Below are 21,373 nucleotides of genomic sequence, written 5' to 3'. Positions count from 1 at the left end.
AACCAAGACAGCCAATACACACAGCTCCATTAGCCCAAACGGTGGCACCACCCTGTCAACCCAGTGTGTCACACGAGCTCGTATTCATTTCTGGGCGATGATGTTGAATCCGACCCCGACTTCCGACATCTTGTCAAGTTTTCCATCCAGTGGCTGCTGAAGCCTACAAACGATGGGCTCCATTGTTTCACAGCCGAGTGCCCATGCATTTGCTGTGTTGGGCTTTGGTGGTCACCGTGGTGGAGCCCGGAGCAAACCGTGGTTCCAGCTGAACAACTGCACCCCTGTCTGCCAACTCGTTCCTGCGCTGCTGCAGCAAAGAGGCTCAGCTCATTCAGCGCGGGAGGCTGATTGGATCCCAGAAAGTTGAGAGGACATTGTGCATTGTGCACCGGTCTAATAGGTCCCCGTATTCTAGGGGGATAGGTTGATTGGACTACAACCATGGTGCAGATGGTTTTTGGGTGTGTCATGGGCAATAATTAACCCCTATGCCCAGCAGACAAACCGCCCTTAGTTTCGATGTAGGCAGTCAAAAGGAGAAGAGGCCCAGGGAATTTGGATGGCCTATAGCCCAACCTAATTGCAGACGCTTCAAAATCACTCCCTTTTTCTCAAAAGCAGAGGCTTTCCAACTCATCGAAGACCTGGGGGTCGATCCACTTTTTCCGAAGGACAACAAGGCAGTGCCAAGATGGACACATGCGCGCCGTCCCTCAGCTGGGATCAAGACGGAGAGGCGATGCATCAAGCTGACGTTGAAAGGATCTCAATTCATCGACCTTTCCTCGGCTTCTCCTTCGAGTCCTCGACCAGAATCTTTCGGGGCCACTCGGCAGCAATATCAATGTCCTCCCTGGGTGCAACCCACTCGAGGAAAAGAAAAAAGATATAATCAATGACAACGCACAGACAGAACAGCTTGCCAGCCCAGATGCCGCAGCCGTAGTAGCGCTTGAGTCGATCGATCAGCGCAAAGTCCCTCTGGACGCCGCCTCTGCCCCTGGTGGCCGTGGCGCCCATGCTCGCCGCATTGTAGAACTCGGACTCGTCAATGTCGCCCGAGATGCCCTTGTAGACCCTCTCGGTGCGCTTGGCGATGTCGGTCCAAGAGTACATCTTCTTGATCTCGTCATGGAACCGCTCTGTGCGTACTTTGTTGGCCCGGATGTCGGCAATGGCCTTGCCCGTGGCGGCAACAATGTCATCCTCCTCCGGCTTGGCGAATTGTGTCATGTACCCTGGTAATACCTCAGGGATACCACCGACCTGGGTGCAGACGACGTACAGTCCGCAGCTGGCCGCTTCGACAATGACGGTGCCGAAAGCCTCGGTGAGGGAAGGGTGCAGATAGATATGGCCCCTGACCATGACATCGCGGACCTCCTCGTGCCGGACGGAGCCGAGCATTTCCACACGGTCCTGGAGGACATTCTGCTCGATCATCTGGTCGAGATCGATAGCCTTGGGTCCGTCGCCGGCGATGATAAACCGTGTATTAGGGTGGTTCTCGAGTATGCGAGGAATGGCAGCCACGAGGAGGTCGGTCCCCTTGTTATAGAACAGACGTGAGATGACAACAATGGTGACTGTGTCGTGCGGCCGCAGCCGATGAGCCGGGACGGGATAGTGATCAATAGTGTAATTACCATTCCCAGGACCTTCGGACGAGTGATCAAGAGGTCTGAAGTTGTCTGCCACGACAGCATTCGGGATGACAGAGACCATCAGGGGGTCAAGGGAGGCACGGAGAACTGTGTTCTCCTTGCTGCACAAGGAATTCAGTCAACCAGGCCGTTCAGTGTTGTTTGGGCGTGTATACGTATCTGATTGGAGGGGCCATACCTTGTATTGCTCACACATATGACATGATCAACATCACTGAGAGTGAACTTGAGCAGCTTGTTGGTGAGGATACTGGCAGCATCCGCAAAGCCAAACAGGGAGTGGTCTGTGAAGACGGTGCGGATGCCCATGGTCCGGGCATGCAGTGTAGCCTCCCAACACAGACTGCTGAGAGAGCCATGGCCGTGCACGATGTCGATCTGCTCTCGTATGATGATGTTTCGGAACATGGGGAAGAAGGAAAACACGGTGGGCAGGGTGGCAGCGCGATAGATGACCCAGAACGGTACGTAGTAGACCTTGAGGCCATTCGTAAGGTAGCGAACCCCTGTGCGGTCCTTGTAGGCGTGGGTGATGACCACCACCTTGTGGCCTCGGTCAATCAGCCGCTGTGACAGCTGGTAGATGTGACTCTCGACTCCTCCTGGCGCAGGGAAGAAGAAGTCGCTGACCATGGCGATGTTATACGTTGGTTTCGACATCTTGTGTGCGTGCGTTGACCTTCAGATTTACACTGGCCTGGCCTTGAGTTCGTTCCCCCATGCATGAGTATCTCGAGTCATACCAAGCAATATCTGGATGCCATTGGAGACTTCTGTGTAGCTGGCCGATCCGGTGTGCTTGTATGTGGCAGGGGGCGAGAATGAGGAGGTGATGCTTCTGCTGGTTTTGTTTGTTTTCTTGCCAAATGTTTAAAATGAGGCTTAAACCAATGCAGTGAGATGAGGTACCTGGGTAAGTACTTGTGCCATTAGCGACGCTAAATGCAGGGGGTGTTCGTAGCGGCAGGTACCACTGACATGGTTGAGTTGAGTCCTGCCGCTGCCCACTGTCCGCCACAGCACTGATAACTAGACGATAAGGAAAAGCGGTCGATGCCATGGCAGTGGCAGAATCCGCGTCTGCCAAAAAATTCATGGGCCAGCAGACAAACCACAATCTACTCGCCCAACGACGACCATGACGATATCTGCTTGAGGCTTTGCATAAGCTCCTCTGCCAAACACATTCTAAGGGTCAGACACCAGTCACATCAATATGTATGCAAGGTACATACCACCACCCAAGCCAGCCAAGGCTGCGGCTTCTACGCCCATGATCGAGCAGCCTTCTCCAGCTCCAGCTCCAGCACCTTCTTCTACTTTCTCTCCTGCAACGCCTTACGCCCGATACGTGCCCCCAGCAAGAAAATCCTCACATGGCCTGGCTGCGACGCCGACGCCTGCACCGCGAGCGGCACCTCCGTCCAAGACACACCTCAACGCCGCTGCCATTCCTCCTCCCGAATCCCTCCCCGCAAAGATTGTCTTCAACTATAATGATGACGACGCACCTTCGCCCCTCAAAAAGCGGAAGCTGGAATCACCTGAGCCTGTTTCTACATTGGCAGAGGGGGAAAGCACGAACAAAGTGAAGCGGGAGAAGAAGGAAAAGAGGGGCAAAGGCGAGGCAGATGCTACCTTATCGAAGACAAAGCAGGAGGGCGAAGAACGTCACAAATCGAAAAAGCGAAAAGGAAGAAAAGACCAATCAACCGAAGAGTCCTTTGCTTTTGGATTTGATGAAAAGAGTGTGGAATCAGAAGAGCCCATGGAGAACAATACAACCATCACAAAAGCACGGAAAGAAAGGAACAAGACAGTTGAGCAGGAGGAGTCAAACGACACGGTGCCAGACTCTCTCTCGCCTCCCACCACGCAATCACAACCAGTCTCTTTCAAGCCAAAGGTGCCGGATGATCTGGAGGACGAAGCCGAGACCAATGAACTGCAGCGCAAGAAGAGCAAGGGACAAGAAACACAAAATGATCTCTCGATCAGGCATAAGGCTGTTCTCGAAAAGGCCGCTAAATCCTTGAAAGATGCTTCAAGAAATGCCAAATTGGAAGAGCCTACAGAACCACAGGAGGGTGACGAGGCTGATGCCGTGGAGGTGCATGGTCTTGAGCCCTTGCCACAACCAGAATTTGTCGTTCAAGATGGGCTGAAGCCAGCCTATGAGACACTGCCGCCGTGGATAGCAAACCCGGTACGGGTTACACCTCAATCCAGAGCATCATTCACAGATTTCGGCATCAGCACGGAGGTGGCTACAAGACTTGAGGCCAGGGGCTACAAGGATGCCTTTGCTGTGCAGACAGCTGTCATGCCACTACTCCTGCCATCTCGCGACCGCCAGGGAGATGTTGTTGTCTCCGCTGCCACTGGCTCCGGCAAAACGTTATCATATGTCCTACCGATGGTGCGGGACATCGGCCAGGGTGTGGTGACGCGACTGCGCGGGCTGATCGTGGTGCCGACGCGTGAACTGGTCATGCAGGCCAAGGAAGTGTGCGAAATATGTGCCAGCGCCTTTGGTGGACCCAACCGCAAGACAATCAAGATTGGGATTTCGATGGGAAACAAGCAGTTCGAGCTGGAACAAGCTGACTTGGTCGAGGATGATCAACGATTTGATCCTGCAGGCTACCAGGCCTGGCAACGAGAGCATTTCAGCCGGGATCTTGATGTGAGCCTGTTCGACTTGGCTCCTAAGCCTCTCGTGGACCACGTGCTCGAGTATACCTCCAAGGTAGACATCCTGATTTGCACCCCGGGGCGGCTCGTGGATCACATCAAACGGACGCCTGGCTTCAGCCTGGATTATGTTCGGTGGCTAGTCGTGGATGAGGCCGACAAGCTGCTCGCCCAGACGTTTCAGGATTGGCTGTCTGTCGTAATGCCTCTTCTCAATGCGACCAATAAGCCCGGCGCGAGGGACTTCCCGGACTCAAACAAGAGCGGTGTTCGAAAGGTCATCTTGAGTGCAACCATGACACGTGACCTCAGTCTTCTCAATGGGCTCAAACTCTTCCGTCCGAAGCTGGTTGCTCTCGAGGGCGTGATGGACAACGCTGAACCGGCACGAGACAGCACTACGGAACATGTCCTGCCAGAGTCGCTGGTGGAATTTGCCGTCAAGATTCGGGACCCCGAATTGAAGCCACTGTACCTTGTGGACCTGCTCAGTCATGATCGTATGGCCTTGGTGAAGGATGCCGATGGGGACGTGAAGATGACGGCGCTGGAAGATGATGACTCGGCATCTGCTGGATCAGACTCCGAACCTGGCGCCTCCGACTCGAGCAGTGATAGCGGTGACAGCAGCAACGAGTCCGATAGCGACTCTGAGGAATCGGATGATGACGATGACGATGATATCGACACAAATTGCCACGAGACACTTAGGACTGGGCCTTCACCGACTTCAAAGCAAATCACCTTCCATGGAACAGCTCTCATCTTCACCAAATCCAACGAGACGGCCATGCGTCTCTCTCGTCTCCTCGGTCTGCTCTCCCCGGGCTTGGCACCTGTGATTGGCACCCTTACCTCCACGACTCGCACTTCAGAGAGACGCAAGACACTCCGCGCCTTTGTGTCCCACAGGCTGCGCATCCTCGTGGCGTCAGACCTTGTGGCGCGTGGTATCGATCTGGTGGACCTTGATCACGTCATCAATTACGATATACCGACCAGCGTGGCATCGTATGTTCACAGAGTTGGTCGTACGGCAAGAGCAAATAGCAGAGGCAAAGCGTGGACGCTATTTACCAAGACAGAAGCAGGCTGGTTCTGGACTGCGATCGCCGGCAAGGGCGAGAGCAAGAGCCAGTCTGCTTCTGGAACCGGGCAGATCAAGAGAAGTACCAAGGTGGAAGAGATCCGAGTCAATGACAGATGGGAAGAGGATAAGCTCTCTGAGTTTGAAAGAACGCTTGAGAAACTGGGCAAGGAGGCCAGCGAGATGAGGAGGAAACGGTGATAATGCTCAGGGTGCAGAACATCACAGATCAATCAAAACCAGTCCTGAAATACCCTCCACTAGCCATGAACCTTTGGATTGTTGTCCACTTATTATGCATTGCTTATACTTTGGGGGGCTTCTGTTCTCGGATTGAAAATGACAAGTAGCTGTCGCCCTCCCTGGCCCCCCTCCCTGGCTTTCCCAACCACAACCTCGAGGGGAAGCCGGGCCCTCATTGTGTCGTTTGGCTATTACTATCACAAACACGTTCTCCTTTGCTGATCTGAGTTGTCTTTGTTTGTTTATCCTTTCCTGTATTCCTTCTTTTGCAATCCTCACAAACACAACTACAGAGTCACACTTCACATACAACCTCGAGACCGAGGCTTTGTCCTTGGGTCATCCTGTGTGGCACAATGTACATTTCACGCCTTAAGAAACAACTATCTTGGCCTCGAGACATGTTCCAGCCGAGCTCTCGGGCAACAGCACTGACTGCGGTAAGCTACCAGACCCAGCCTGATTCAGCTCTTCCACTCTTGCAGTTGTTGGTGCTGCTTACTGCTGCTGTTGCTGCCACTGTTGCTGCCTACCCTGCAGACCCCTCACCACACAAGACCAAACCACTGATGGAAATAACTCCTCACAGGCTCCCGAAGAACGTCCGTACCCCAGTCTGTTGTTTCATCCTGTGCCATTTGAGCGCACCGCGTTCACCACGCAACCGAGAAAGCGATTCTGCACCGTTCACACCCACGATGGGCTCGGAGAGATGATCCAGAGCATTGTGTCGACAGACCATGCGACCCTCTACCTCTACATGAAGGGCGGCGTGCTCGTCATCGCTCTGGATCCAGCCGAGAGGATCTATATGGTGGACCTACAGAGACTGGGACTGACGGGGCTGGGTGTGAGGCAGCCCTTCAACACGGCTCAGCTGCAGGCATCGTCGAGTGGTGGACCCAGCGATGGTGGTCCTCTGCTCCTAGATCAGGACCGGCTGCCCAGCCTGAAGGGTCTGCTCGAGAGCCCATCCATAGCCAAAGTCATGTTCGACTCCAGGGCCACGGTGGCCGCGCTGCGGGATCCCTGGGGCATCGCGCTTCGTGGCGTGCAGGACATCCAGCTCATGGAGCTTGCTGGCAGACCTCTCCTGCCGCCTGGACGGCCCTTCCACCGCAAGCTTGAAGGCCGTGCCATGCCCAGGAACCTGCGTACATGCCTGGAGTAGGACTCGAGCCTGTCGCTGGTGGAGAAGAGACGGTGGGTGACGAGCAATGCGGAGAGAACTATAGCGGCTGCCGAGAGTCACCAGGCGCGACCACAGGGAAGCTTCATGGTGGAAGTACACCTCGTGGACCAGGTTCGGCATCTGCCTGGGCTGCACAGGCGATATTGGGCACGGCTGGACGATGTCAGAAGGGAGGCACTGAAGTTGCGAACAGAGAGGAGGGTGCGCGATGCTTTGTGTGTCATTCAGCCATTGGTCTAACCAGTGTCTCACAGAACATGTCCAGTGACCGTTGTATGTAATTAGTACAATGGCGGACATTCCTGAGAGTAGTTCTGCAGTATGGCAGGTTATCATGAGGCCTGGAGTCGTTGAGGGGCTCGAGGGACATCTTGAACGCAGAAATGTTGAATGAAGTCGACATGAGGGCCAGTCCACAAGTCCAAGAATCAGTGCCCTATGTATCGTGTGATGCCGCTATGGTCCTCAATAATACACTGGCTCATGCAGTCACAATTTTGTCCTCTGCATATAGTGACCACTTATTTCCGTACCTTTGTTGGTCACTGTTCTTCGGTGGACGCAACGCTGAGATTCTCCACGTTTCACAATTGCAGCGGGATGCTGTAGGGACGGGCCTCTCTCACCTTTCGAGCCCGCCTGAATGACGTAAAATGTGGCCCACGCGTTCATGAGGGGCTCCTTCCCACAGTGAATCTTCAAGACACAACAACAAACTTCGAGTTTTTGTATAAGAACCCATTTTAAGTCACTGCGCGAGCAAAACTATTCTTGTTCGGCCGCGTCACAACATTTCATCCACAGAAGTCATCTGGAGCTGATTCGTATATCTCTTGTATGTATTATCCTGTGACACGTGTATAAACAGAATATGTCCTCGCCATCCTATCCTCGTCCAGACTTTCAGCGCCCAGGTCTCAATTGGGCTTCCCTCAATGGACCATGGGACTTCTTTTTTGATGACAAGGACGAGGGGCTCTCGGAGAACTGGCATCTCTCAAGTCCTCCCGCGTCTTTGAGGCGCACCATCGAGGTCCCATACGCTTTTCAGACGCCCGCATCAGGCATCAACGAGCGCGCCGCCCACGAGGTGCTGTGGTACCAGCGAACACTCAAAGATATCCGCACAGATGATTCCAAGTCCCGTGGGGACCGCCTACTGCTCCGCTTCGGGGCAGTGGACTACGAGGCGACAGTATGGCTGGACGGTCAGCTGGTAGGAAGTCATCGCGGTGGACATGTGCCATTCGAAGTCGATGTAACCAATGGAGTGGCCAAAACCACGGCTGGCGAGGCTCGATTGACATTGCGCGTCCGTGACTCCCCATACGATCTGACGCAGCCTCGAGGCAAACAATACTGGGGCCCCGAGCCTGAAAGCATCTTCTACACGCCCACCAGCGGCATCTGGCAGAATGTCTGGCTCGAAAGCGTTCCCTCAGCGCGCATCGCCGACAGCAGTGCAGGCACGGTCCTGCGCTCCAATGACATCAACACGGGCAACCTCCACGCCAAGGTCGCTGTCGTCGGTCGTAGGGCCCAGGCCCCGTGCTCCGTGGAAATCGAGGCTTCATTCTTGGGACTTGCTGTGGGGAGTGGGAAGGGAGACTTAGCCAGGGACAGAGACTACGCCAATTTGGTGTTGAACTTGCGTCTGCCAGAGAACGAGCACAACAAGGTCGCCGGCACCCTCGCCAAGGACGACAGCGTGTGGCGGAGCGGTCTTGCCCTGTGGTCACCGGAACATCCTCTGCTGTATGACCTGACCCTTCGGCTCTTGGACCCCGATGGCAACGTTTTGGACCAAGTTGAGACGACCACGGGGATGCGCAGCATCGACTGGCTACGTGGTGATGGCACCTTTCGTCTGAATGGCAGGCCTATCTTCCAATCTTTGTGTCTTGATCAGGGGTACTGGCCCGAGACCTACATGACACCGCCGTCTGCCGACGCGCTGAAGGAGGACATCAAGCTGTCCAAGGATGTCGGGTTCAATGGGTGTCGCAAGCATCAGAAGGTCGAGGATCCAGTCTTTCTGTACTGGGCGGACAGGTTGGGATACCTTGTGTGGGGTGAGGCCGCCAATGCGTACGAGTTCAGCGACGAGTATGTGGAACGTTTCAACGCCGAGTGGACCGAATCGATCAAGCGTGACATGAACCATCCTTCGATCGTGGCCTGGACGCCTGTCAACGAGAGCTGGGCCTATCCCAAGCTGTCAGACAACTCGCAGGCTGGGCTTGACCAGCGAAACCATATCCGACAGCTGTATTATCTCACCAAGTCCCTGGATCCCACTCGGCCTATCAATGACAACTGTGGATGGGAGCACGTACTCACAGACTTGAGCACCTTCCATGACTACGCGGATGGCCCTGCCATCGAGAAGATCTGCTCTACGTTGCCAGGTATCATCCACAGGACCATCCCGGACCAGCATCCAATGTTTGTTGGGCCCATCTACGGACCCAATGCGCTGGTGCTGGACCCGGCAACCGAGCACAAGTCTGGCGCCCCCGTCATATGCACTGAGTTCGGAGGCGTCAACATCGCGCCGGCCACCGGCGGCGGCAGCGGCAAGAAGTTCAGCACAGAAGACTGGGGATACACCACCGCCGCCGACCCAGACGATCTGCTCAAGAGAATCGAGAAGCTGGCGCTTGGTGTGGTGGGAGGTGGACATTGCTGTGGACTCGTATACACTCAGCTGTAAGTGTTGCACCAGCGAATAACCATCTTGTCAGTCAATGGGAGTACAAAAGCTGACGTTGACCCAAATCCAGAACCGACATCGAGCAGGAGGTAAATGGCATATACTCGTTTGATCGAAAGGCCAAGATTGACCCTGCCAGAGTGAAAGCTATCTTCGACAAGGCGGCTCAAGTCTATCTGGAACGGCACAGGTTTGGATTTTCCATGCTGTCTTCCGATGCGCATTCGGAGTCGGTATTACCCACTGGGGTGGCAAAGCCTTCCTGAAAATGCATGTGATTGCTCACTATTTACTGCCTTGCTTGGCGTTTCACTGAGGAGATGGCACGTTATATTGAAGTCACACGAATGATGAAAGGTCTTCTGGCCCAATATGATGGCGATATCAGGAAACTATGGAGTAATCTCTACAATGTTCTGGAATTGTTCCTCAATTAGAGACTCTTCTCCAGCAGCAATTTGTTGCAATATGAATGATTTGACAAATTAAAATAATACATTTCAGTATGCTGTTGTGTTTCCTCTTCAATATTGACATCTGCTGGCGTCCCACGTACCGGCATTCCTAGGCCACTGCAGGCACCCCTGCAAGGCGGCTTACAAAGAACATAGCTTCCGCAGTGACTGCATCTCCCTCTCTCTAGTCCTCCCACTAATAATAGCACACCATCACGAGCCCAAACAAGGCCTGGGGCACATACGCTCTTTCGGCTCATTACCCCCATTCCTGCCCTGCGATCTCATCTCCTGCCTGTGAGCATGGCTCGCTCCGACGAGGCGGCGGCGTTCTTCCATGCCGTCTATACCGCCATACAAGAGATTCCGCAAGGCAAAGTCACTACTTATGGGCACATAGCAAGGCTGATCGGGACGCGTACGTCTATTCTGCTTTTCATGTGTGTTGGTGTGTCAGTTTCCATGGATCCTAAACTGACCTTCTATCCACAAGCCCAACGACCTCGACAGGTAGGGGTCTGTCTGAAACACCTCTCGCAGGACCCGAACATGCGGTTCAACAGCACCACTGTTCCGTGGCAGAGGGTAATCAACTCCAAAGGCACCATCTCACCTAGGTAATCTAAATGATGGGGGAGAATTCTCGGTCTCCCCACTCCGGAGGGCTCAACGCTGATGTTGTTGCTCAGGTCTCAGCCTTCTGGTACGCAGAACCAGGCAGCTGCTCTTCAAGCAGAAGGGGTCACGGTGACGACGGGTGCGTTGGGTGAGCTGATGGTGGATTTTGCAATATATGGATGGTTTCCCGACATGTTGCCGTCGGAAACTGCTGGTGAAGATCGATTGACAGAGGAGGGAGAATGAAGAACAGGGGCAAGTGGATGGATGTACAAGTGGTGACAGATCCCCTACTCTCTGAGCAGGCTTCAACGTTCTCAAGGCTCTCCTATCAAGGGTGTGTTAATCCATTCCTGTCCTTGGACTTGGCCATACTGATTAACAAGACAACCTCCCAGGGTAGCCCATCATCATTCGTGTGCCTTTCACTGAGGGGGAGTTATCACACGTTCTTCACCCCTGACTATTAGGACAAGGACGAGCCATGCATACGCAGTAGTGGCAGCCCCTTAACACATGATCTCTTGCGCGACGCCAAATGCACGTAGGATGGAATGAATAGAACTCATGTATCATTTAATATATTCATAAAGTCTACGTGCTACGTGCACCACAAAATCGGCGGGCGAGCAACACCCGATAGATGAGTATAACCTGTCAGAAGAGCAGGAGGCCTGCCAGGATGAAGCGTGCCCAGTGAGGATCACGAATTAGGAGCCTTAAATGCGACTTTGACGTAGGCTGGGTAAGAACAGGGAGGCAAGGGGCTGCCTCGACCCGCTACGTACGCCACTAGGCAGCAAACATCTGAAGAGCTATTTCCTTGTTAGCAGCTGAGTCTCAAGGAAACTGGCAAAAGAAGCAGGAGGCAGATGGTTGCGTCAGACAGCGGTTGAACAAGTGACTCCACATGTGGAATTTCAGAACAGGTCTGTGAACGTTGATTTTCTCATCATTGCAACAAATAGAAGCGGTAGGAAAAACGTGGGCGAGCTTACCATGTGAGCATACTGAACTCAGGAAATATGTCGTCAATGCATAATGGTTGGCTGTCGGATGGATAGTGTTCATTTGCCGGTCGAACGGGAGAAGAAAGATTCCATGGTTCTCTGCTTCTCGTCGAATCCCGCACTCCCAATGCCACCGCGGGTCTTTTTCAAGCCCTGTAGATGGTCGACGGAGTTCACCGACTTAACGAACAGCTGGATTTCGGGGGTAGCAAGGTCAGCTCCAGCGGGTGAAGGAATCTCAAGTGAGGCAGGGGGTGCCACCGGGACTGCCACTCGCAGCTCCAGCTCAAGGTATCCAGTATTGGACCATGCAGCGAGCCATTCAGACCTCCATGGTGCAGTCCCCGGCCTAGCGAGTCTAGGGATCTCCTCGGGCCCAAATCGGGTGAGGAGGCATCTCAGCAAGACGTTCAGAATGATACCATGAGCGACGATGGCAATCGAGCCGGGTTGTTCGTCAACAGTGGCTTGAATGGCAGTCTGCACGAACGAGTCGTCGACGAAGCGATTGATCCTGTCGCTCATGGACTGTTGGGACTCGGTCTCAACCCAGGCCGCAGCAGCAGCAGCAGAAGCAGAAGCACTAGATGTGGCCGTCTTCTGCGCGCCACGGGTGCCAAAGCGCATCCCCTCCTCAGAGCCAAAGTCTTTCTCTCGGAGCATGGGCACCTGGACTACCTCGAACACCCGATTGACCCCCTGTACCCCATGCTGCGCCTCAGCAATAGCTTCGGCAGTCTTTACAGCACGTCGCAAGTTGGAAGCGAAGATGTAATTGACTGGGCCGATGGTAGCAGAGCGCGCAGCAAGGTGGGCGCCGAGGCGTTGCGCCTGCAGGACACCGTGGCTGGTCAGCGGCGAGTCGCGAGAGCCTGCACTTTTTTGAGAATGTAGTCAGCATGGAACAGAACCACACAACAGCAACCCAATATGGTAGCTTGACTTACTAAAGACCAGCGACATTGTCGACGGACTCGCCGTGGCGAACCAGAAACACGCGAAGTGCCATCTTCGTCAGAAATTTTTCAAGAGCGGAATATGCAATTAGTAGCGGGTGCACGCCTCTGGCATACAAACAAGTGTCACATATTGGCAACCATGGGAGGGACTGATGGCTTCTTGCTGTTCAGCAAGTGTAGAAGCGTGCCATAGAGTATGTTGATGTTAGTGGTGAGGTTGGTGGGGGAGAAAGAAAAATTCCGTCTGATTGAGCTTTGTTTTTGTGTGGACTGCAGAAGCTCGGGCCTTGTGTGCAGCTCCGTTTACCCCCTGTAGCTTAGCGCTAGAGGGTACCACATGGCGTACTGTCGCTTGCGTGGATTACCTCAGCACGCTAAGTACAAGAGGACAGTACATAGTACACAGCACGTTACCGAGGGGTTTTTTCGGTGGCTCTTTTTTTGTTTTTCTCTTTCTGTCTGATCTGATTCGCTAGAAAGGCTTGATTACCACACACAACTTTCGACTGCAGCGGACCGCATTGCACTTCGGAGACTCAAAAAAAAAGACTCCCAGTTCTTCTAGACTCTAGTATCTGGACATACATATCATAGCTTCTGGGAGTGGATTGACGTGCTTGTCATCGCCTTCCGATCATAGTCCCCGCGTGCGACGGGATACATGTAGGTTCATGGAAGCACATATTTCCGCTAGGCAACACCAAAAGCTTAAATCATGTCAAGAGCACGTCAGAGAAATACTACAAAATAATGGCTTTTAGTAGCAGAGGAGAACAATCTTAATGGCCATCTCCTAATCCGTATGTGAAGTTGTTTAATGCTCTCGCCATCCATGAACGAGCAAGGCTCCTTGCCTACGAGGGTATATCGCATAGTCTTACGGAAGGCCCCAAGATCATTCTGTCCTCATTGTGATCAAGCCAAACAAGAAGGTCATGTCCGGGCGAGCCTACATTTTCTTTGTTCATATGAGATGTTGACGGTGTGCCAAACAGGGCCAAAACTAGAACTCCCCTTGCCCCCCACTCGCCCGAGGGGGGAGGTCTCTGCCGGAAAGCCTCCTTCGTACAACTCTCATCAGTCCAATGACTCACTGACAGTACACTGGCGTAGGCAGCCGCAATGATCTTCCCAACGAAGTTATGATAATCAATTCTGCAGCGGACACATCGCCTCATCCCTTGCATTTTTCGTCTGGAAGGATTTTGTATCCTGGCTGCCTGACCTAAATGCCAGCTGTCCTTAAACAGCGTCATATCCAGTCTAGATATTTGTATGCTGCAGATCCTATGTCTAACCACCCCATAATCAGTCAGCTCATTCAGTCCTCTTTAGAATTCTAGTAATCACAAAGTACTCAAGAACGAAATCTGCACACATCCTGGGCTTTTTATTTTTCTTTCATCAATCTTCCTTTCCTCAGTCCTCTCTTCAATCAGTAGCCTTTCCATATCTTAGAACCGAAAATGTCACCCATAAGCCGTATGCTCCTCTCCTCCTTGATTCTTTACCAGTCAAACTAATGATACGCTTCAGAATTGAGAAAATGGTTCTTTGGCAGCCGCAAGCTCAAAATCCAGATTGTGGGCCTATCCGGAAAAACCGAGATGCTGTACACCTTTAAGAACGCCGTCAACCCAGGCGGTACGGGACCAAGCTTATATGCGCCCTATAACGAGGAAACAATTGATTACCCTTCTGGGTGGGAACTGACCATCTACGATGTTCTGGGTAATTATAGTCTTTTTTTTTTTTATCTTTCAGGCCTATTGTGGTGTTCTTGTGTTCTCGGTGCATGATTACAAGAGCTCCTGTTGACGCGGTAATTGTTCACAGATGGCTGCTCGCGTTTCTCGAAGCACAACTATGTTTCGCACTTGATGGGGCCAGAAACACTGGTCTGGTTTATCCATGACTGCACTGTGGATGTGGATGCGATGTACCTTCTGGAATTTGTTGACACAATGAAATCCAAGGGCGCTAAGTACATCTGGGTTCTGCTTAGCAAACAGGACCTGCTCCCGCAAGAAGGTCGCGAGAAGACCGTCGGACAACACCGACAGAAACTCGAAGACGTCCTCGAGAAGCATGCGAGGCCGGCAGGAATCGCATGGTTCATTGTCGATGAGCCGGGCTTCAACGTCAAGACACCAAGCTACGTCCTCTCCTTTGTCAAAAGCGTGACGCAGACCGTCGTCCAGCTGGACAAGGAGCCGGAGCTGAAGTACAAAAAGCAGAAGAGCGAGGCCCTATCGAGCAAGCCCACGGAAAAGGAGCTTCGCGACAAGATCATCACGTCAGAGATCAAGAGCGGTGATGAGTTCTGGCAAGCCTTCTTGTCTGCGGACATAACGAGCTGGAGTCATCTTGACCATCTTCAGGCTGGCTATCTTGTCATGTTGGAGTCTATTGAGCATGGTCATGGTCTACTCAGATGTGCTACCACCTTTCTTGAACATCTCACACGCCTCCGGGAGGCTCGTCCAGATGTTTTCCGAAACTCGGCCCACTTGTAAGTTCTATGCAGTTTGTGGCATTCTGAGATGTTACAACCACTTCCTGATATATCGCCAAAAAATCATATCATATTCTGACAGGCCAATAGCACTATGACGGCCTTCTGGATCCTGCAGCTTCGTCTCGCCACGTTCAACTTCCAGTACGACCTTCACGACGGAGCACCCCCGTCAAAAAATGATTTCCGGTCAATCCTTCTGCACACACCTTCTCTCCTCTACGGCCAACTCTGGGCATTCTATTACACCAAAGATGTTCTCTTCTCAGCTGATGCCCGCACAAATTTCGCCATGCCAGATATCAAGCCATTTCCCCAAGTGACCAGGCCTATGGTCACCGCCTGGGCTGAGGGCAAGGACGAAACGCAAGCCTACGAGGACTTGGAGGCCCTAAAAGGCCCTTTCACAGGTCCAGAGCGTGTTCCACGATGGGCTTTTGAGCTGATTCGGAACGTCTTGCGCAATGACCTTCGTCGCGGAAAGGCCCTGAAAGAGGGTCTGGAAGAGCTACAGGCTGACACCGTCAGGCTGCGTAGCCTCCATCCTGAACTGCTGGCATCTGGGGACATGCCTCCGTACTCGGAGACACAGGCGTACTTTTGGGCCCAGCTGATCCATATAAAATTGCGAACCCTCTTGGACGAGCCTCGCAAAGATGACGCGTCTGCGACTTCTGATGGGACTAGATATGACGACCTTTCTTATGAAGAATTCAAGGAAATGAGCGGTTTCACTGGTCTAGAGTGGAAAGAATACTACAGCCGGGACGTCTGGGAGAGCGTCGAGGCGAGGATTGCATTTGTCAATCCTGACAAAAAGCCACTGCTGGATGTTCTCAAGGTGTCCTGACGGCGATGAAGATCGCAAGATCATCAAACTTCATACATATCATTTGTTCTAGTACTATCTAATTCTTGTCCCAATTTCATTTTTATTTATTATTATTTCCTCTTGGGGGCCACATGGAAGGAGGGAAGAGCAGGTGTGTGTGTAGGTGCCTTACTGTAAATGCGAGCTGTGACGTCATCTCAAATGACACTTCACCAGACCACATCACATTTCTTGATGAACTCTCTTGTTGAACAGAGCCTCACCAACGCGCACCGTAACAAGTCTCCGTCAGTTGTCTAGTTTGTTTTTTTTTTTTTTTTTTTTTTTTCATTTCTAAATACCCTCACGATGCCACCACCTTTGGAAATACATGTGGACCAAGCCAAGAGCGATTTACAGCCAAATCACCATATCTTACCAGCGACCTCTTCAGCAGGCTGGATCTCGTACTTTTCGGGAGTGCCAGACAAGCGACGACAGCGCACATGGAGGAGAAAAGCCGCAAGTGACGAGATCTCTGGCTTTCGAAATCCCTGGCCGAGCTTCCACAAGGCTACACGCCAGGAGCTCTGGCAATCTCTGGAATGGGGCGAGGATGCAGACCCAGCCATCGACCTGGCAGCGTCCCATCCCCGGGCAGCGAATGCGTCTCTCGCAGGCTCAAGCAGTAGCAGTGCTCGGGCGCAACAGGCTGCCCAGCTGCTTCAGCTCACCAAACCCGACTTCAGCTTCGACTCAGGCGCCGGCAGTGCCAAGACCACATGGCTAGGCCACGCGGGCATGCTGCTTCAGCTTCCTGGTCTGAAGCAGGGCAGCGACCCCATCCGCATCATCTTCGACCCCATCTTCTCCGAGCGCTCCTCCCCGTCTCAATATATTGGCCCCATACGTTCATATAAGCCACCATGCAAGCTGGAAGACTTGCCCCCCATTGACATGCTCCTCATCAGCCACAATCACTACGACCACCTGGACTACGACACCGTCATGGCCCTCTGGCGTCTGAACCAGGATCGCATGCGCTTCATCGTGCCCCTCAAGAATTCTCGATGGTTCGTGGACTCTGGCGTCCCTGCCGATCGTGTGGTCGAGCTTGACTGGTGGGAGTCGGTGGACCTCACCGAGCGGAACCCTGGCACGGGGAGGCTGAAGGTGTCGTGCACGCCGGCGCAGCACAGCAGCCTGAGGGATGGCTACGATGCGGACTCTGCGCTCTGGTCAGGATGGTACCTGAGCCACGAGCTGCCCGACAGGAGACCTTACCGGGTGTTCTTTACCGGAGACTCGGGCTATCAGTGCCATGCTGACCCGAGCTGGCCACCCAAGCCACCGAAAAGCACCACACACAAGAAGTTGGAAGAGGGAGCAGTAAAGAAGGTTGCAGACCCAGACAACATCTCACCGGAGAAGTATCCGCCCTGTCCAGCATACAGAGAAATTGCCACCCGCCTCGGCACACCCGACTTGATCTATCTTCCCATCGCCCTCGGCGCAACTTGGGCGTACGTCCGCAGCTTCTTCTCGAACTACGTGCCGCCTGCCAACGTACCCGTCCCTCGCCACAGCGCTGGTGTCACGGGCGCCATTCACATGCCGCCGTGGGACGCGGTGCGTGTCCTGCGGGACTTGACGGGTGCCGCCGGGGAGGACAAAGATGTACGGCCGCCGGTAGCTGTCGCCATGCACTGGGGAACGTTTGTCACGGAACCTGTTGAGGTCCTCAAATCCCTGGGTCATCTGGAATGGGCCTGTTATAATCAAGGCATAAAATTTGGGCGAGATATCGAAGACACGGAGGGGGTCAAGGCAGGACAGCCTACATTTCTAGCGTTGAACCATGGTCAGAGCATTGTTAGCTGAAGGGAATTTGACGATGATAGATGTTTAGGGCCTTTGTCTGAGCAGCAAATTAGAGCTCATGATTCAATTAGATGCCCCGTCTTGGTGAAATGCCCGTACTCTCTAGCGACCTTTGCCCTTCTTGATTGATCAACGAATTACGCAGTCTGAGTATGTGTGTCTGTGCCAAGTCTTCTTAGTCTAATGCTCGACTCGTCCAAATTCTGATAACTACTTAAGTATGTTTGCAATCTTTGATATACTAGTTCTCTGGCCGGTTTCCACGGCCGTTGGGGTCAACAAGACCTCCCGGTCCGGCATCGCTCACCCGGCCCATCACGCTGTCTAGCGCCACACACACCGGCAAAAGTACTACTACTCATTTGACAGAGCCTTCCAATAGGGAGGTCAGAGGTTTGGCCTTCCACATTGAAGTTACAAATATATGATCCAGAGCTGAAACGGTGCCTCATCGTCGAATCTCTATCTAGCCGTGGTGGGGGTTTGCCCGGCATTGACTTTACTTGGAGCCCCACAGACTGCGGGGAAGTCTACTGCCCATTTTCGAGGGGCAATCATTTATCCCTTTTATTATTATTTTGTGTCCTTGTTCTTTCCCCAAGTGTAGAACAGAAGTGAACGTCTGGAGTGTACGACATCTGTCTTATGCCCAAGTCTTAAAAAATAATGCCAGTGCCAGACAATGAGATCAAAGGGCGCCTGGCCCTCGTGACGGGCGCCTCTGGAGGGTGAGTAGATCGAAAACCCTCTCGTCTAGATCACTCATCTGTGAAATGCCAACATCATCTTTGCTGACACCCTGAGCAGCATAGGAGGTGCTTGTGCCCGTGACCTCTTCGTCAACGGCGCCCATCTCGCCCTGACCTACTCCCGGAACAAGGCCTCGGTAGACACGCTCGTCTCCGAGCTCCAGCAGCTGCCCCAGTGGTCCTCAGCCAAAGTCAGCACGCACCAGGCCGATATGGCCTCGGCCGAGGACATCCAGCGCATCTTTACCGAGATCAAGGACCAGCACGGCCAGGACGGCCCCGACATTCTAGTCTCGAATGCGGGCTACGGGAAGCGCATCCCCAACATCCTAGACATCCCCATCGACGAGTTTGACTACACGCTCACGGTCAACCTGCGCGCGAGCTTCATCCTGTGCAAGCTGTCGATCCCGCACATGCAGACCCGCGGCTGGGGCAGGATCGTCTTCATCGGCAGCCTGGCCGCGTATGGAGGTGGCATCAACGGGTGCCACTACGCAGCCAGCAAGGCCGGGCTGCAGGGCATGATGAGGAACCTGGCGAGGAAACATGCTGGGCAGGGGATCACGGTGAACGATATTGCGCCGGCTATGGTCGGGGACACGGGGTTGGTGCCAGACGAGAACAGTGTCAAGGGCACGGCCGGCGACGTGAACAACATCCCTGTGGGCAGGTTGGGATCGCCTCAGGAGGTTGCCAATATGGTGACCATGTGCGTGAGGACGGGATACCTCACAGGACAGAGCATGTTATTGAGTGGTGGATTGATGTAAAAAAAAAAAAAAACACATCTTGCAGAATGTCCTTCAGCTTGCTCTGAGGCTCAAGTGCTAGATGTACAACAGATATGACCCAAAATTGGAGATGGAAGAATAGGAAAATCAGTGTCACCCACAACAGGAAATCATACTCATCATCACACGGCATAAGCATATATATGTATCTTTTGGTTTGAATGTGGATTTTTCATCTGCCCTAACGTGACAGACAGCAAGCCATGAGAAAAGACCCCTGAACGCGCGAATGCAACCGGAGGAAGAAAGACACCCCCGAGAAGACTTGGTACTATCGTTCCCAGGTTTTTCCAATGCCTCCCCCCTCAAAGACCCAACCGAAAAATTCCGTTTTCGTGAACGACCATGGCCCATGAATGGTACGGGACGACGTGCCAGCCAGCACGTGCGGTCGACGAGTGCTGCTGTTGCTGCTGGTGCTTTCTCAAACCATCCACAACAAAAAACCGCCACAGACCAGCATCTCCCGGAACAGAACGCCCACACCATTTTGCTCCCACGATGGAGGAAAGGGTAGTAGACCATTTACCGGTTGGATTTGGCGACACGCTCCAGCTCATCCTTCTTCTTGATGGCGTACGAGTTGCTGCTGCCCTTGGCGGCGTTGATCAGCTCCTCAGCCAGGCACTCGGCGATGGACTTGACGTTGCGGAAGGAGGCCTCGCGGGCACCGGTGGTGAGGAGGGAGATGGCCTGGTTGACGCGGCGGAGGGGAGAGACATCGACGGCCTGTCGGCGGACGGTACCAGCGGAACCAATTCGGGTAGAGTCCTCACGAGGACCGCAGTTGACAATGGCATCAACAGCGACCTGGATGGGGTTCTGGTCGGTCATCAGGTGAATCTAAGATCGCATTACAGTGTTAGCGAAACTGCACGTGTTTGGTGTGGTGGGGCCATGTTTGGCTTCCGCATTCGCTTCTTGGGCAGGCTGGACACTCACGATCTCGAAGGCGTGCGCAACGATGCGGACGGCCATCAGCTTCTTGCCGTTGTTGCGTCCGTGCTGCATGAGCGAGTTGGTCAGACGCTCAATGATGGGGCAGTTGGCCTTGCGGAAGCGCTTGACGGCATAGCGGCCAGCGGTATGAGGCAGGTAGACGGGGGCGCGGATCTGGATGTAGTCGCTATAGAGAAGATTGTCGTCAGCATTGGTCCACTTCATGACGATATATGTACATGTTCTCTTTGTCCCTTCATCTCCCAAGTCCTGTTCTGTCCAGGTGGCTATGGGGATCCAGGTTTGCAGTGCAATTGCGCCTCCCAGGTGGCTTGTTGAGAGAGAAAGACCATAATCTGTTGGCCCTCCTCCCCCGCTCTCTTTCTTGCATGCTCGCTCATTTGGATCCTCTTCCACAAATGCATCAAGACAAAGCAGAAACGGTCGGTGGACAACACATGATGTCCGATGGTGACGGGCAAAGGGCTTACGTCAGGGAGATATCGCGGATCTCGACGTCCTCGTAGGACCACTTGTTGAACAGCTTGATGCTGCCAATCTCGGCGACAACATCCTTGGGCAGGACCTGGTAGCCAGAGACGGCCTCGACCTCGATCTCTCCGTTGTCAGACATATTGGGCAACAACAATCTCTCGACTGGGCTGGTTGTTGTCGTCGGGTTGTCGAAGGGAAGGGTAAGGCGGAGGAACGTTGGGTGATCGTTTGGGTGGTGGTCGAAAGAGTGGAGGAAATTGTCTGCGTCTTGAATTTTCCAGCAGTTCACCAGAGTCAGGACCCCCTGCAAGTTTGCGGGCGGGCAGGTGAGCCAGGTGTAGGCCACTGCCAGCTACCACTGCGCAATTCACGGGACGGCACCTTTTTTTTTGGTGTGTTTAGCTTACTCAGCAACCGCACAAATCTCATTGGCTGTGGGCGCTAGCCCCGCACAAGAAGAAGTGAGGTTAGGGCATTGAACCTACACGCCCGCCAGCTGCAGCGCTGCAGCGGTCGCCCCAAGTCAGACTTTGCAAGCAGTGGCTCTACCT

The 21,373-nt window shown here is 53.5% G+C and overlaps 10 protein-coding genes across 10 annotated transcripts; 7 read left to right on the top strand and 3 right to left on the bottom strand.

Annotated features, from left to right (window-relative positions):
- Window positions 1–774: 774 nt before the first annotated feature.
- Window positions 775–2,327, bottom strand: M406DRAFT_38097 (family 4 glycosyltransferase; the record flags this gene model as incomplete). The annotated part of the gene is made up of 2 exons (XM_040924049.1): window positions 775–1,768; window positions 1,846–2,327. The coding sequence occupies 2 exons, from the start codon at window positions 2,325–2,327 to the stop codon at window positions 775–777; spliced, it is 1,476 nt and encodes a 491-aa protein (XP_040777551.1).
- Window positions 2,328–2,883: 556 nt separating this feature from the next.
- Window positions 2,884–5,649, top strand: M406DRAFT_38745 (uncharacterized protein; the record flags this gene model as incomplete). The annotated part of the gene is made up of 3 exons (XM_040924072.1): window positions 2,884–3,018; window positions 3,619–4,981; window positions 5,120–5,649. The coding sequence occupies 3 exons, from the start codon at window positions 2,884–2,886 to the stop codon at window positions 5,647–5,649; spliced, it is 2,028 nt and encodes a 675-aa protein (XP_040777550.1).
- Window positions 5,650–6,047: 398 nt separating this feature from the next.
- Window positions 6,048–7,277, top strand: M406DRAFT_68908 (uncharacterized protein; the record flags this gene model as incomplete). The annotated part of the gene is made up of 4 exons (XM_040925210.1): window positions 6,048–6,131; window positions 6,281–6,845; window positions 6,927–7,098; window positions 7,169–7,277. 4 exons carry the CDS (start codon window positions 6,048–6,050, stop codon window positions 7,275–7,277), a joined length of 930 nt encoding a protein of 309 aa, XP_040777549.1.
- Window positions 7,278–7,754: 477 nt separating this feature from the next.
- M406DRAFT_36946 (family 2 glycoside hydrolase) lies at window positions 7,755–9,862 on the top strand (the record flags this gene model as incomplete). The annotated part of the gene is made up of 2 exons (XM_040924013.1): window positions 7,755–9,592; window positions 9,667–9,862. The coding sequence occupies 2 exons, from the start codon at window positions 7,755–7,757 to the stop codon at window positions 9,860–9,862; spliced, it is 2,034 nt and encodes a 677-aa protein (XP_040777584.1).
- A 492-nt stretch (window positions 9,863–10,354) lies between these two features.
- Window positions 10,355–10,915, top strand: M406DRAFT_60892 (uncharacterized protein; the record flags this gene model as incomplete). The annotated part of the gene is made up of 3 exons (XM_040924705.1): window positions 10,355–10,469; window positions 10,545–10,668; window positions 10,741–10,915. 3 exons carry the CDS (start codon window positions 10,355–10,357, stop codon window positions 10,913–10,915), a joined length of 414 nt encoding a protein of 137 aa, XP_040777548.1.
- Window positions 10,916–11,736: 821 nt separating this feature from the next.
- On the bottom strand, window positions 11,737–12,816 carry M406DRAFT_89361 (uncharacterized protein; the record flags this gene model as incomplete). The annotated part of the gene is made up of 3 exons (XM_040926147.1): window positions 12,627–12,816; window positions 11,953–12,556; window positions 11,737–11,916 (listed from the first exon to the last, which is right to left on the bottom strand). Exons 1-3 carry the CDS (start codon window positions 12,686–12,688, stop codon window positions 11,737–11,739), a joined length of 846 nt encoding a protein of 281 aa, XP_040777547.1. The 5' UTR covers window positions 12,689–12,816.
- Window positions 12,817–14,104: 1,288 nt separating this feature from the next.
- On the top strand, window positions 14,105–16,003 carry M406DRAFT_330389 (uncharacterized protein; the record flags this gene model as incomplete). The annotated part of the gene is made up of 4 exons (XM_040920515.1): window positions 14,105–14,120; window positions 14,175–14,282; window positions 14,475–15,150; window positions 15,244–16,003. The coding sequence occupies 4 exons, from the start codon at window positions 14,105–14,107 to the stop codon at window positions 16,001–16,003; spliced, it is 1,560 nt and encodes a 519-aa protein (XP_040777546.1).
- Window positions 16,004–16,333: 330 nt separating this feature from the next.
- Window positions 16,334–17,845, top strand: M406DRAFT_68904 (uncharacterized protein; the record flags this gene model as incomplete). Its single annotated transcript, XM_040925209.1, has 1 exon — window positions 16,334–17,845. One exon carries the CDS (start codon window positions 16,334–16,336, stop codon window positions 17,843–17,845), a length of 1,512 nt encoding a protein of 503 aa, XP_040777545.1.
- Window positions 17,846–18,511: 666 nt separating this feature from the next.
- Window positions 18,512–19,367, top strand: M406DRAFT_255394 (NAD(P)-binding protein; the record flags this gene model as incomplete). Its single annotated transcript, XM_040917028.1, has 2 exons — window positions 18,512–18,573; window positions 18,653–19,367. 2 exons carry the CDS (start codon window positions 18,512–18,514, stop codon window positions 19,365–19,367), a joined length of 777 nt encoding a protein of 258 aa, XP_040777544.1.
- A 144-nt stretch (window positions 19,368–19,511) lies between these two features.
- On the bottom strand, window positions 19,512–21,098 carry M406DRAFT_322446 (40S ribosomal protein S5). Its single transcript, XM_040919642.1, has 3 exons — window positions 20,819–21,098; window positions 20,331–20,514; window positions 19,512–20,231 (listed from the first exon to the last, which is right to left on the bottom strand). Exons 1-3 carry the CDS (start codon window positions 20,959–20,961, stop codon window positions 19,914–19,916), a joined length of 645 nt encoding a protein of 214 aa, XP_040777543.1. The 5' UTR covers window positions 20,962–21,098; the 3' UTR covers window positions 19,512–19,913.
- Window positions 21,099–21,373: the final 275 nt, after the last annotated feature.

This window comes from Cryphonectria parasitica (assembly GCF_011745365.1).
Source record: "Cryphonectria parasitica EP155 unplaced genomic scaffold M406scaffold_4, whole genome shotgun sequence".
In the NCBI taxonomy this organism is placed as follows: domain Eukaryota; kingdom Fungi; phylum Ascomycota; class Sordariomycetes; order Diaporthales; family Cryphonectriaceae; genus Cryphonectria; species Cryphonectria parasitica.
This window is presented reverse-complemented; position numbering and strand designations above follow the sequence as displayed.